Source organism: Aquarana catesbeiana, linkage group LG02 (genome assembly GCF_042186555.1).
Source record: "Aquarana catesbeiana isolate 2022-GZ linkage group LG02, ASM4218655v1, whole genome shotgun sequence".
In the NCBI taxonomy this organism is placed as follows: Eukaryota; Metazoa; Chordata; class Amphibia; order Anura; family Ranidae; genus Aquarana; species Aquarana catesbeiana.
Window position 1 is genome coordinate 85,926,623 of NC_133325.1, and position 16,275 is coordinate 85,942,897.

A 16,275-nucleotide genomic window follows, 5' to 3' on the forward strand; every position below is an offset into this window, starting at 1 on the left:
CCCTTCTCTCTCGATCATTCAGTTTGGCGAGGCAGCCTCCTCCAAGAAGAGTCCTGGTGGTTCCAAACTTCTTCCATTTACAGATGATGGAGGCCACTGTGCTCATTGGGGACTTCAATGCTGCAGAATTTTTTCTTTACCCTTCCCTAGATCTGTGCCGCGATAACATTCCTGTCTTGGAGGTCTACAGACAATCCCTTGAATTTACCACAGGTGGACTCCAATATGGACTGTCAATATGGGGTGCTGTGTGTACATTAATGAGAAAAAAAAAATGAACTTAAATGATTTTAGCAAATGGCTGCAATATAACAAAGAGTGAAAAATGTAAGGGGGTCTGAATACTTTCCGTCCCCACTGTGTGTATGTATATATATATATATATATATATATATATATATATATATATATATATATATATATATATATATATATATATATATTTTATATATAAAAAATAAGCTCCTGTGTGTTGCGAGTCCTCCTCAATCAGCTAATAAAAAAATAAAATAAAAAAAACTTCTACAACGCACAAAAGGAAAAAGGAAAAAGTGTCTAACAATAGTAAAAACAGCTAAGAAATAATAATAGTAAAGTGTTTTTAAAGTTATATTTACCTCCTAGTTCAGTGAATTAAAAACTATACAAAACATTAGCAGTAGTCTATCTTTGAATGTATACAGTTCATTTTTTCCCCGATTGCGTCCTTTGTGCTGCGTATGCCTTCTTATTTTTATCTAACACTTTTAGTACTGCCGTTTGGCATCATTTAGATGAAAAAGCTATTCCTAAAGTCCCCACTTTCTAGTGCAGGATAGAGGTCAGGAAATTCTCTTTTAAGACCTGCCATGTTTTGAATAGGTTAGGAAAACCATATAAAAAGAGGAGTAAGGCTGAAAGCCTTCCTAATTGATAACCCCCTGCTGCTTTCAGTGGTTGTGCAAGCCCAAATCTGAGAAACCAACAGAGAGAATATATTTTTTTCTTCCTCCTATCAAACTGCGAGGCTTCTTCTTTTTTTAGTTTCCCGTGGCTCAGCAGAGCAGATCTGTTAGGTTTTTATCTTTTCTTCTCTGTGTGTGCTCTAGCGACTCTGTTAGACCAAACTCTGATATTAGAGCTAAAGAGATGCTATGAAACGCAGGGCCTTCTGGTGATGAATATATTTTCCGGTAAGATTAGACAGCCTCCTCTTACCCTTTGGCCCTTACTTATTAAAGATGAGATTCGAGCAAACAGTTAAAGTGGAACTTCAGTCATTTTTTCATCTTTCCATCTATTAACCGCTTAAGCCCCGGAAGAATTTACCCCCTTCCTGACCAGAGCACTTTTTGCAATTCGGCACTGTGTCACTTTAACTGACAATTGCGCGGCCGTGCGACGAGGCTCCCAAACAAAATTGACGTCCTTTTTTTCCCCACAAATAGAGCTTTCTTTTGGTGGTATTTGATCGCCTCTGCGGTTTTTATTTTTAGCGCTATAAACAAAAAAATAGCGACAATTTTGAAAAAAATGTATTTTGTACTTTTTGCTATAATAAATATCCCCAAAAAATATTTAAAAAAACATTTTTTTTCCTCAGTTTAGGCCGATACATATTCTTCTACATATTTTTGGTAAAAAAAAAAAAAAAAAAATCGCAATAACCGTTCATTGATTGGTTTGCGCAAAAGTTATAGTATTTAAAAAATAGGGGATAGTTTTATGGTATTTTCATTAATAATCTTTTTTTTTTACTAGTAATGGCGGCAATCAGCGATTTTTATCATGACTGCGACATTATGGCGGACACATCGGACATTTTTTACACATTTTTGGGACCACTGTCATTTATACAGCAATCAGTGCTATACAAATGCACTTATTCCTGTGTAAATGACACTGGCAGTGAAGAGGTTAACCACTAGGGGGCTAGGGAGGGTTTAAGTATGTCCTGGGGAGTGTTATTAACTGTGGGGGGGCGTGGCTACGTGTGACATGTCACTGATCTCTGCTCCCGATCACAGTGAGCTATGATCAGTGACACTGTTACTAGGCAGAACGGGGAGATGCTTGTTTACATTAGCATCTCCCCGTTCGTTCTCTCCGTGAGGCAATCGCAGGTATTCCTGCGGCGATCGAGTCCGCGGGACCCGCGACCCGACTCACGGAGCTCCCGGCGGCGCGCATGCAATGACATGGCGGCAAATTCAAAGGGACGTACGGGTACGCCCATTTGCCCAGCTGTGCCATTCTGCCGACGTACATCGGCGTGCATCGGTTGGGAAGTGGTTAAATCTTCTGCCCTTGATGTTTTAACTTTGGATAGTAAAACACTTTTTTTTTCTGCCGTAAATACCTTATACAGCCCACTTCCTGTTTCTTGTCTGGTTAAAAGCCTAGGCTTATGACATCATGCACAGCTCTCTCTCACTCTCCTGAGAATTTGCCAGGAAGAGAGGGGAGACAAGACGTGAGGGCCAATGAGAGGTGTGCCTCTGTGTGTCTGTGTAAATCCAGGAAGTGAACAGGCAGCAGCTTCAGCTGCCCACAATTAAAATGGATGCAGCCAGACTCAGTGGAGGGAGATTTCTTCAGCATATTTGGCAAGTACAGAATCGCAGTACAGTATATATAAAATAATATGCAAAGTGGTTGGAGGGAAGCTTTAGAATGGCAAATAGAATGTTTTTTATTACAAATTATGTAAGCAGACTGCAGTTCCTCTTTAAGCATACAGTTGAAATACATATATATATATATATATGATCTTCTATATGTACTTAATTCTTTATAATTCGCCAGTCTCATGATTCACAGACCTCTCCAATACTGCATAATCAGGGTGGTGACCTTACCATTTACTGTCTCACCTTTGCAATTTCTTATGTCACCAGCCTGCTCGTTGTAAAGTGACTAGACATCATCACACAACTTATTCACTACCCAATGAGAAGGCAAGGGAACAACCTAGAAGCTGCAATGCAGCATGGCAGAAAGGTGTCGATTAACCACCTAAAGACCAGGTCTTCTTAGCACTTTTTATTTACAAGTAAAAAATCTATATTTTCTTGCTAGAAAATTACTTAGGACCCCCAAACATTATATATTTTTTTAGCAGAGACCTTAGAGAATAAAATGGCGATCGTTGGGGAGGGGGGGAGAAACGGCGTGTCCAGCCAGCTCCAAGGGTAACGAAATATGAGTGGTGTATCCGCGCAACGGAACAGAAGATTAAATGGAAAAGTCGCATAAAGGACTGGACTGCTGCCTCCACAGATATAATTTCCACCAGAATTTAAAAAAACAAAAAGGTGAATAAAAGGTTAATATGTGGGTGTGGCGCTGTCCTAGGTATTAAGGATACCTTGTGAATCGTGTATAAGCAAATTACCATGTGAATAAACAAAATCGCATATAAACAAATCGCATATAAACAAAATCACATATAAGCAAAATGACCCACTGTGAGTTGATGGGGGGGGGGTAAATAGGGGGGAAGTGGAGTGGGGGGGTCAAACCAGGAAGAGTGTCTGATTCGTAACATCCACAGTGACTATGCTAGTGAGAATTTTCCAACCACATATAATAATGATATAAAAAGTCTTTATCAAACATGAGAAATGCTAAATAGATTGAATAAATTGAATGGTGACTGGTGCTCGGTGCAGCATAAGTGAAAATCTTGATATTTCTGTAGATCTAGGCAGGTGTATTCATACATGCATCCCCTCCCATAGACGTCCCTATGACGAAACGCGTAGGGCGTGGCCTGACGCCTTTGCGTCATCTCCCAGAGGATCACAATTTTAAACCTGACGCTCTCCTGTTTGATGACACTTGGTTGCCTACTATAAACTGCTTAAATGTGAGTACCATTCTGTCATCTGCGTTCAATAAAGAGTGTTTTATGGTTTTACGTTATGGAAATCTCCTCTCTCTTCTTTTATGCCTAAAACGTCACCGTGACCCAGAAACTGCCTGTGGATTGCCGCACAGTGGCATACACTGTGACTGCGTGTTACCCCCGCAGGGGTTAAAGAAGCTGGTGAGTGTCTGCATGATCACAAGACACGAGCACCTGGGCACCAAGATTATTATAGGCAGTGGATGCATGTATGAATACACCTGCCTAGATCTACAGAAATATCAAGATTTTCACTTATGCTGCACTGAGCACCAGCTCCAAGGATGGTTGCCTTCTGCTGAAGCTCCTCCACATCCAGCTACACAAGCGGCTCCTGTCCGACAAATCGGGGCGACATCTGACCAATCCAGCCTAGCACATTCTCCCCAACATGCGGGCAACATGCCCCTGTGGCGAAAGGCACCAGGTCAACCAAAAAAGCTGACAGACTTCTATCTGGCCCACGGCATGGCGATGATCCTAAATGGTGTCAGCGGCAACAGCTGAAACTGAAAATAGCTGACCTGGAAGACCAGCCTAGAAGGAATATCATCAAATTCCATGGCATTACAGAATCAGTCACCCCCGGCACTCTGGTTCCATATCTGCAAAATCTAATGAGACATCTTATATCTTCTAGCAAGGTTCGTACTTTAAAGAGCCAACTTCCCTAAACAACGAACCTTGCTAGAAGATATAAATTGGGATAAAATCTTATGAACAGAGAACACAGAGGTGAGATGGGTTTGCTTTAAGAGCATATTAAATAATAGCATTAGCCAGTGCATCCCTTTGGGAAAGAAATTTAAAAGAGAGAACAGAAGTCCTGGATGGCTTAACACCAATGTAAAAATGCATATAAAAGCAAAGGAGAAGGCCTTCAAATAATGTAAGGCTGAAGGATCATCATCAGCATTCAGACTTTACATTCAATGCAACAAGAAATGTAAGGGTGCAATTAGAGCAGCTAAGATAGAACATAAAAGACACATAGCAAAGGAGAGCAAAAAAAACCCAAGAAATTCTTCATGTATATAAACAGTAAAAGAGGGAAGATAGACCATATTGGCCCCATAAAGAATGAGAAAGGGAATCTGGTTACAAAGGATGGTGAGATGACAAAGGTATTGAATTTATTCTTCTCCTCAGTCTTCACAAGGGAATTGGGGGCTTCAGTAACCAAAACTGCAGTGTTTATCCTCATGACACATCACAGAAAGCACCCTCATGGCTAACAGAGGACAGAATTAGAAATAGACTTGAAAAACTTAACATTAATAAGTCACAGGGACCAGATGGCTTGCACCCGAGGGTGACTATATACTGGTGACCCCACAATAGGGATAAAACTTTTCCGCAGAAGGGAGTTTATTAAGACACGTGGCCACTCATTAAAATTTAGAAGAAAAGAGGTTTAACCTTAAACTACGTAGAGGGTTCTTTCCTGTAAGAAAAATCACTCACATAGGTTGGACTTGATGGACTTGTGTCTTTTTTAAACCTCACCTACTATGTAACTATTCCAACACTTACTGACTTAAAACTGTCCATCGACAGAGCACACAAAATTCCCAAGCCAGCCTTTCTACCCGCCTCGGTCCCTAGAGATGTACTAGCACGTATTCACTTTTACCAGACAAAAGAAAAAATTATGTCTGCCGCTAAAAACGCATCTGCTCTTCCTGCACAGGAGTTAAGCTCTACGCAGACCTCTCCAAAGTGACACTACTCAAGAGGAAAAAACAAATTTCAATAACTAAGGCCCTCTGCGACAATAAATATAGGGTACCAGTGGGGATTCCCCCCAAACTCACAATTAAAAAACAAGAAAGGTCATAAACAATCAAGAGTCTGGAAGCTGGCCTGGACCTGCTTAAGGAATGGCAAATTCCACCTGTGGATGACCAACCTCCTATACCTCACCACATGGGAATGGAATGAATGACTGCCCTGGCATCTATATGACAGCCCCTGTCATCCTTGCTTTCCTACCTGTAGCTGGAGTATTTCGGCCTAACCACACAAAACCTTGCATTTACGAATGTTACACTGCCCTACCAACACGTTGTTATGGTTGATCTTCTCCCCCCGATTTCAAAGTAGCAACTGTTGCACCTGTTATACTTGCATTTTGTGCAAATTATTTTTACATTCTTCCCTTTGTTGTTCTCCACTTTGTTCCCCTTGTTTACCTTACCAGTCCTTACTACTCCAATACTTTGCAAGATTTCTCTGAACACCCGCTCTGGGATGCCCACTCATCCAATCCAACCATACAACTCTCCATCCTTTTCCATCACTGCCAGAGGCCTTGTCCGGACTGACACTATGCTGGACTCTTCCAGGACTCTCAAAACAAACTAGGAAAATCTCACATCTACTGAGTTCACCACAGCTCTCCTATCTACATGGCGATTACATTTGTCTCCTTCAATGTAAGGAGCCTCAACTTGCCCTCTAAGCGGTCGTCTCTCACCAAAGAAGCTAACTCGCCTAAAGCGGACATTTTTTTTGTTTCGGAAACACATTTTTGGCCACTAAGACACCTTCTTTCACCCTGAAACATTTCCCTACTTTGTTTTCAGCCTCAAGTGTCCATTAAAAAAAAATGGGGTTTTCACGGTCATTCATGACTCAGTGAACTTTCAACTGCAGAACCTCAAAGATATTTTCATTTACTTACAGTTGTGCTCATACCCTGGCAGAATTTATGATTTCTTGGCCATTTTTCAGAGAATATGAATAACACAAAAACTTTTCTTTCACTCATGGTTAGTGTTTGGCTGAAGCCATTTATTATCAATCAAATGTGTTTACTCTTTTTAAATCGTAATGGCAAGAGAAACTAGCCAAATGACCCTGATCAAAAGCTTACATACCCCGCTTCTTAATACCGTGTATTGCCCCCTTTAACATCAATGACAGCTTGAGGTCTTTTGTGGTATTTGTGGATGTGGCTCTTTATCTTCTCAGATGGTAAAGCTACCCATTCCTCTTTGCAAAAAGCCTATAGTTCCTGTAAATTCTTGGGCTGTCTTGCATGAACTGCACATTTGAGATCTCCCCAGAGTGGCTCAATGATATTGAGGTCAGGAGACTGAGATGGCCAATACAGAACCTTCACTTTATTCTGCTGTAGCCAATGAGAGGTCGACTTGGCCTTGTGTTTTGGATCATTGTCATGTTGGAATGTCCAAGTATGTCCCATGCACAGCTTCCTGGCTGATTAATGCAAATGTTCCTCCAGTATTTTTTGATAACATACTGCATTCATCTTGCCATCAATTTTGACCAAATTCCCTGTGCCTTTGTAGCTCACACATCCCCAAAACATCAGTGAACCACCTCTGTACCTTTCATCATAGGTCTTGTTAACTCCTCTCCAAATGTAGCATTTATGGTTGTGGACAAAAAGCTAAATTTTGGTCTCATCACTCCAAATTACTTGTGCCAGAAGGTTTAAGGCATGTCTCTGTGCTGTTAAGTATTGTAAGCTGGATACTTTGTGGCATTTGCGTAGCAATGGCTTTCTTCTGGCAACTCGACCATGCAGCCCATCTTTCTTCAAGTGCCTCCTTATTGTGCATTTGAAACAGCCACAACACATGCTTTCAGAGAGTCCTGTATTAAACCTGAAGTTATGTGTGGGTTTTTTTTTGCATCCCCAACAATTTTCATGGCAGTTGTGGCTGAAATTTTAGTTGGTCTACCTGAACGTGGTTTGGTTTCAACAGAACCCCTCATTTTCTACTTCTTGATTCATTTGAACACTGCTGATTGGCATTCTCAATTCCTTGGATATCCCTTTCCTGTTTTATACAGTTCAACTACCTTTTTACGCAGATCCTTTGACAATTCTTTTGCTTTCCACATGACTCTGAATCCAGAAACGTCAGTGCAGCACTGGATGAAAGATGCAAGGGTCTGTCAGGAGTGCAGAAACTCATTGATCTTTTATACACACACCCCAATTACAAGCAAACAGATCACAGGTGAGGATGGTTACCATTGAAACCCCTTTGTGTCAACTTGTGTGCATGTTATCAGGCCAAAATCACCAGGGTATGTAAACCTGTGATCAGGGTCAGTTGGGTAGTTTCTGTTGTGATTATAATTTAAAAAAAGAGTAAACACAGTTGATTGATAATAAATGGCTTCAGCCAAACACTAACCATAAGTGAAAGAAAAGTTTTTTGTGCTATCATTCATATTCTCTGAAAAATGGCCAAGAAATCATAAATTCTGCCAGGGTATGTAAACTTATGAGCACAACTGTATCTGCGACATCAATAAAATCCAGTATAGTCTTATTAATGCATGACAAAAGACATGCTCATCATACTATAAACCATCTTCCACATTCGAGTGACCTCTACGACATCTGGAGATGCCAGCATGGTGCAAAGAAAGACTACTCATACTACTATCCCTCTCACCTTTCTTACTCAAGAATTTACTTTTTCCTCATGGACAAATGGACTCTTCAGCTGGTTACTATCTCACAGATTGGCACAATATTGTGGTTTGACCACGTGCCTGTAAGTATCAAGCTTGGTAACAATGCCTGGCCCAATACGCCTCGCCTTTCAAGACTAAATGCTACCAAGTGGACCTTGGCCATCACCAGACCATCGCAGAAGCCCACTCCTTATTCATCAAGACCAATGCTTCTCCTGGCACCCTTATACAATACTGAGGGCTACCTACAAAGCCTATATGAGAGACATGCTTATAAAAATACAAGTACCTGTCAAAAGCCAGAGGGCTTGACAAATTGAAGATGTTTTAGCCTCAATCAAACATAAAGAATAGCTGAAAAAACAATCCCCAATCCCCTAATTTTTCATCCTCTTTGCTCTCAGACAGGAACAAACTCGGCTCCCTTTTAACATACCAATATGCTCTTACTATGAAAAAATCTAAAGCAACTCACTATTGAGAAAGATGAACCTTTAGAGTACTGCCTTCAACATAATACAAAATGGATACTAGTTTTAATATACTTTAGTCAAACTGTTATTTTCTCTTTCCTTTTTCTGGTATTTTTAATTTCTGCGGTTTCCCTTAAGCTACATCCTCCTGCAAATGGTCATTGTGACCCAAAAGACATATAGTTTTGAGTAATAACACACTTCTATGTAATCCAGATTTCACAATCAATCATAATTAATGAGTTAACACCCTAATACACCTAAAATACGCCTAAAATGTATTATTAATCATTATGGAAATAAATATCACTGCTTTGGTCATTAAAATAGAAACAGCTGAACGGTAGTCGTGTGTCAGTATTGTCAGTTTCTCTAGCATATGCTATACATTGGTGCACCATAACTCGTCTCTTCTAGGATACATGTGGTATAGAGCTGCAAGATTCTGGCTAAAATGAGAATCACAATTTTTTTGCTTAGAATAAAGAACACAATTCTCGCAGCATAAAATAATTTTTCACATTATACAAAAAAATTGGGCTAACTTTACGGTTTCTTTTTTTCTTAAATTCATTAAAGTGCATTTTTTTAAAAAAAAATGCGTTTGAAAGACTACTGCGCAAATACAGTGTGACATAAAATATTGCAACAACCGGTATTTTATTCTCTAGGGTCTCTGCTAAAAAATATATATATAATGTTTGGGGGTTCTAAGTAATTTTCTAGCAAAAAATACTGATTTTAACTTGTAAGCAACAAATGTCAGAAAAAGACTTATGCCCTGTACACACGGTCGGACATTGATCGGACATTCCGACAACAAAATCCATGGATTTTTTCTGTCGGATGTTGGCTCAAACTTGTCTTGCATACACACGGTCACACAAAGTTGTCGGAAAATCTGATAGTTCTGAACGTGGTGACGTAAAACAGGTATGTCGGGACTATAAACGGGGCAGTAGCCAATAGCTTTCGTCTCTTAATTTATTCTGAGCATGGGTGGCACTTTGTGCGTCAGATTTGTGTACACACGATCGGAATTTCCGACAACGGATTTTGTTGTCAGAAAATTTTATAGCCTGCTCTTAAACTGTGTGTCGGAAATTCCATTGGAAAATGTGTGATGGAGCCCACACACGGTCGGAATTTTCGACAACAAGGTCCTATCACACATTTTCCATCGAAAATCCTATCGTGTGTACAGGGCATTAGTCTTTAAGTGGTTAAACTGACCTCATTTGCAGACCTGAAGTTCATCCCTTTGATCTACATATTCTAAAAGAAGCAAATGTTACATTGTTTCTCTTTATCTCCGCCTAAGCGATGTTGTGACACACTTGGCAGGCTGCCTGTTTTTTGGGGGGATTTTTGACAGCAGTGAGCAGAGAACGGCTCTGCACTAAATCGTGGAAATGCTGATTAATGCTGACCAATCTTGGATCAGTGTTCCGTCTATCACAGGACCTCAGGACCTGGTCAAGGAGGCAGGACTCTGCTACGGCGGCCGCTGGAGGAGGGAGGACGACGGGCGCGCCGGGATATACAGATCAAAGCTCAGTGACAAAGCGGGAGATGCCCGTTGTGTATGATCCATCCCGGCACTGGTGAGCAGCCGCCCTGGGGAAGATCAGTGACATACAGGCGGAGAGGAGGAAGGAGGAGGGAAGGAAGGAGGGAATGAGGGAGGGAAGGAAGGAGGGAATGAGGGAGGGAATGAGGGAGGGAATGAGGGAGGGAGGGAATGAGGGAGGGAGGGAATGAGGGAGGGAATGAGGGAGGGAGGGAATGAGGGAATGAGGGAGGGAGGGAGGGAGGGAATGAGGGAGGGAGGGAGGGAGGGAATGAGGGAGGGAGGGAGGGAGGGAATGAGGGAGGGAGGGAATGAGGGAGGGAATGAGGGAGGGAGGGAGGGAATGAGGGAATGAGGGAGGGAGGGAATGAGGGAATGAGGGAGGGAATGAGGGAGGGAGGGAATGAGGGAATGAGGGAGGGAGGGAGGCAGGGAATGAGGGAGGGAGGGAGGGAGGGAGGGAGGGAATGAGGGAGGGAATGAGGGAGGGAGGGAGGGAATGAGGGAGGGAGGGAGGGAGGGAATGAGGGAGGGAGGGAGGGAGGGAATGAGGGAGGGAGGGAAAGAGGGAGGGAGGGTTATTTCATCGGTGCAATCGTGATTCAGCCTTTCTCCGCATCGATGCAGAATCGTTTAAGGCTGAATTGCGATGCATCGATTCATCATTTTCAACACCCCTAATATGTATATACAGTATTTCACAAGTGTGGGTACACCCCTCACATTTTTGTAAAAATTTTATTTTATCTTTTAATGTGACAAAACTGAAGAAATGACACTTTGCTACAATGTAAAGTAGTGAGTGTACAGCTTGTATAACAGTGTAAATTTGCTGTCCCCTCAAAATACCTCAACACACAGCCATTAATGTCTAAACCGCTGGCAACAAAAGTGAGTACACCCCTAAGTGAAAATGTCCAAACTGGGCCCAATTAGCCATTTTCCCTCCCCGCTGTCATGTGACTAAAGAGTGTTACAAGGTCTCAGGTGTGAATGGGGAGCAGGTGTATTAAATTTGGTGTTATCGCTCTCACTCTCTCATACTGGTCACTGGAAGTTCAACATGGCCCCTCATGGCAAAGAACTCTCTGAGGATCTGAAAAAAATCTGCTCTACATAAAGATGGCCTAGGCTATAAGAAGATTGCCAAGACCCTGAAACCGGAGCTGCAGCACGGTGACCAAGACCATATAGCGGTTTAACAGGACAGGTTCCACTCAGAACAGGCCTCGCCATGGTCGACCAAAGCAGTTGAGTGCATGTGCTCAGCATCATATCAATAAAAAATAGTCCATATAGTACTTGAACACCAAAGTGCATAGTGACAGATGAAAAAAAAGCTCAGCGTCATATCCAGAGGTTGTCTTTGGGAAATAGATGTATGAGTACTGCCAGAATTGCTGCAGAGGTTGAAGGGGTGGGGGGGTTAGCCTGACAGTGCTCAGACCATACGCCGCACACTGCAACAAATTGGTCTGCATGGCTGTCTTCCCAGAAGGAAGCCTCTTCTAAAGATGATGCACAGGAAATCCCGCAAACAGTTTACAAGCAGATGAAGGACATGGATTACTGGAACCATGTCCTGTGGTCTGATGAGACCAAGATAAACTTATTTGGTTCAGATGGTGTCAAGCGTGTGTGGCGGCAACCAGGTGAGGAGTACAAAGACAAGTGTGTCTTGCCTACAGTCAAGCATGGTGGTGGAAGTGTCATGGTCTGGAGCTGCATGAGTGCTGCCAGCACTGAGGAGCTACAGTTCATTCAGGGAACCATGAATGTCAACATTCAGTACTGTGACATACTGAAGCAGAGCATGATCCCCTCCCTTTGGAGACTGGGCTGCAGGGCAGTATTCCAACATGATAACGACCCCAAATACACCTCAAGACGACCACTGCCTTGCTAAAGAAGCTGAGGGTAAAGGTGATGGACTGGTCAAGCATGTCTCCAGACCTAAACCCTATTGAATATCTGTAGGACATCCTCAAATAGAAGGTGGAGGAGCGCAAGGTCTCTAACATCCACCAGCTCCGTGATGTCGTCATGGAGGAGTGGAAGAGGACTCCAGTGGCAACCTGTGAAGCTCTGGTGAACTCCATGCCGGAGAGGGTTAAGACAGTGTTGGAAAATAATGGTGGGGACACAAAATATTGATACTTTGGGCCCAATTTGGACATTTTGCTCTTAGGATTTTACTCACTTTTGTGTTGAGTTATTTTGAGGAGATAGCAAATTTACACTGTTATACAAGCTGTACACTCACTACTTTACATTGTAGCAAAGTGTCATTTCTTCAGTGCTGTCGCATGAAAAGATATAATAAAATATTTACAAAAATGTGAGGGGTGTACTCACTTTTGTGAGATACTGTACATATATATATATATATTTTTTTTTTTAATACTGCCTCTCTTACTTACAGTTTTCAGTGCCTCATTAAAGGGTAACCCCACTTTTATGGTAAAGAACACCACCACAACACAAAGGAGGTGCTGTAAATGTGGTCTGAGCTGTGCATACGTGGCTCAGGTTACATTACCGCTGACAGGCTGGGAGAAGCATTTATGATAGAATATACCACTAGTGTATCTTCTCTTATAAAAGCCCTGGTTTTTAAAAAATTACTTTAATACTGCTTTGAGTTTCTGGGTCTCTACTGGCGAGATCTCTGCGCTTGAGTTCCAAGGTGTGCACTCCTGTTAAGGCCAATATGAGGGATTCTCAATGTCTATGATGAATTTTTTATTCTATAGTATGGAGAATGCAATAAGAGGTAAGAAATACTGAAAAGTTCCAGGTGGACTGAAACAGAATTGGGAATTGGTAGGGAGGTCTCGTCGCCTCAGCTCACTGGGCTCCACTTATAACTAAAGTATAACTTTTGGATGAAATTATCCTAGAAAAGCAAAATTCTCTGTCTATACATCTACTCATACCCTTCAAATAATAACAGGGGTCACCTTTCCCTACAGCAACAAGTCTCGTTTGAAATGAGAATCTTCCACCTCGATGATGACAACAGCAATCATGTTATCACCATACGGATGTACTGGTCCTGTTTCAGCTTCACCACTTAAGAATAATGAGACCTTACTGTGCTGAACACTTAATACTAGAGGTAGCTGGTACCTCCATTTCACTTTCAAGGGTGATCCTAGAAGGACACCAGAATTCCCTATGAAGAAACGTTATTGTGTATTACTGAATCATGAAAGGTTTACCTTGGAGATGGTGGTGAGTCCGGCAGGCTTTTGTCCTTGTCAGTAGATTCTCTTGGTTCAGTTGTTTGGTTGATTTCATCGTCTGCCACCTTAGATTGTTTTTTTTCCTCCCTGTGGCTTTCTACTCTCCTTTTCCACAATGACTGAGTCTCATCAGTTTCAGGTTTTAAGAAGACAGACTTATTTTTCTGTGGCTTTAATCCAGTAGCAAATGACAGATCATCTTCAGATGGTTTTAGGAACGCATTTTTGAGTTTAGAAGAACTACTGTTTGGGACAGCAGCCTCTTCCACACGTTTGGTCAGATATTCTCTACGTTCAGCTCCACCTCTGTCACCCTTTGAGTCTCTCTCTTCCTTCTTTGTTTTGTCTGAATGATGTGCTCGGTCATCCCTATGGGAATATCTGTCACGGGATCCCTCATATTTATCTCGACGTCTCTCATAGTCTGCAGAACGATCTGGTCTTGCTGACCTTTGAGACTCATAGTCACGATGGCTAGGTTTTCTCCACCTTTCCCATCGGTCATCTGGCCCTCCTTTAGAATTCTGTGATGCAATGTTTTCTGCAGCTTCCATTTTACTTTGGAAGATTTCCATAGACTGTTCAGAAACAAAACGATAAACACTGTTCATAATTTAATAAGGATACATGTCATTTACATACGTGACAAAAAAAACCATACTCATTGGGTGTAGAAGCTGTGAGAAACAGGGAAACATAAATTGGTCCTAGTTTTATACAACACGTATGAATAGAGAACTTCAAAGTTACTTTACAAAGGTGATTCTCTAGGTCTCTGAGACTCAGTTCACACTAGTGCGACCTGTCATGAGACTTGCGACAGATAAAGGCGCATGACAAGTCGAAATGATTTATTTCAATGGCACCTATTCCAAAGTTGCAGCGACTTTTAAAAAAAATCCTGCACTACTCTGATGTGACTTTCTTGCAGTTTGAGTGTAATAAGTCGCATGAAAAGTCGCACTGCAAAGTCACACTAGCCTTAAATGTATGTCAAAGCAAATAAAATTTAAAAAACATATGCAGTACTACATACACAATACATGCACATTTTCCCTTGCCCATGTTGTGGACTGACAACAAACAACATTTTTGTGGATAGCCCTACTCAGTGTTTATTGCTACTTAACCATTAGCACTTTCAGATTTCTACCAAATAAAGACTAATTCTGTAGTCCATAATAATAAGAACTAGGAGGGCTGAACAGCCTCTTTGAGATAACACAGAAAGTGCGAAGGGACACTGGGCAGCTCTGAATTTCTGACATGGTCAACAGGTTTTTGCACCTATCAAACAGATATAGCAGAATACTTCCACTGGTATATTTAAAGCAGTATTAAAGTGGTAGTAAATACCTTTGTTTAAGTTGCACCTACAGGTAAGCCTTTAATAAAACTTACCTGTAGGTACTGTAAATATCTCCTAAAGCAGAACTCCGGGCAAATTTTTTTTCCATGTCCTTCTTGCTGATCTCCTACCTTCACCAACTTTGCCATCCATGTTCTTTTGAGCTCTGTAGTTTCTCTGTGATAGGCTGCTGGGAAAAAAACGTTTATTGCCTGCTGACATCCTGTTTGTAAGACCGCTGGCTGCTATCCCTCTCCTAAGCTCAGCCAGCGGTCTGACACGCCCCCTTGTAGTCCTCTGAAAGAACAGGGAGGAAGCAGACATGTTGTCGTGGGTGGAAGGGGTCTCACAGCCCCCATCTGTGCCGCCCACTGAGGAGGTGTCCTCCTTCTCCTCTCTCCTCCCTGCCAGCAATCCGCCCCTCCATTGTCTCTCCAAACCCCACCCCCCACCCCCGCTGCCTGCCTGCTATCGTTATCTTTATGCAGTGCGGGGATTATTATTAGAAATCACTTGTATGACACAGCAGGGATGTCCCGCTGTGTCAGGTATACTATATCAGAACACCGAGAGTTGATGTCTGCCTCCCTCCGGTATAGGAACAGTGCGTTGTCAATCATAATATCAGGAGGTGGGACATCAGCAATCGGTGTTCTCAAATAACAATACCTGACACAGCGGGAGATCCCCACTGTGCTATACAAGCAATTTCTAATAATAATCCCCGCTCTGCACAGGTGGTCCCTGACAAGCTGCACTGGTGGGACAGACATTCGGCTCGGGTGGTCCCTGACCTGTGGCTCTGGTGGCGGTCCCTGACCTGTGGCTCTGGTGGCGGTCCCTGACCTGTGGCTCTGGTGGCGGTCCCTGACCTGTGGCTCTGGTGGCGGCCCCTGACCTGTGGCTCTGGTGGCGGCCCCTGACCTGTGGCTCTGGTGGCGGCCCCTGACCTATGGCTCTGGTGGCGGCCCCTGACCTATGGCTCTGGTGGCGGCCCCTGACCTATGGCTCTGGTGGCGGCCCCTGACCTATGGCTCTGGTGGCGGCCCCTGACATATGGCTCTGGTGGCGGCCCCTGACATATGGCTCTGGTGGCGGCCCCTGACATATGGCTCTGGTGGCGGCCCCTGACATATGGCTCTGGTGGCGGCCCCTGACATATGGCTCTGGTGGCGGCCCCTGACATATGGCTCTGGTGGCGGCCCCTGACATATGGCTCTGGTGGCGGCCCCTGACATATGGCTCTGGTGGCGGCCCCTGACATATGGCTCTGGTGGCGGCCCCTGACATATGGC

The 16,275-nt window shown here is 42.9% G+C and overlaps 1 protein-coding gene across 2 annotated transcripts in view; it reads right to left on the minus strand.

The window, feature by feature from the left end:
* CWF19L2 (CWF19 like cell cycle control factor 2) overlaps window positions 1–16,275 on the minus strand; it is a 304,447-nt gene that overhangs the window by 218,914 nt on the left and 69,258 nt on the right. For both annotated transcript variants that reach the window (XM_073613129.1, XM_073613128.1), the window contains exon 8: window positions 13,609–14,210. In XM_073613129.1, the coding sequence (XP_073469230.1) occupies window positions 13,609–14,210 (602 nt within the window). The remainder of the gene's footprint in view (window positions 1–13,608; window positions 14,211–16,275) is intronic.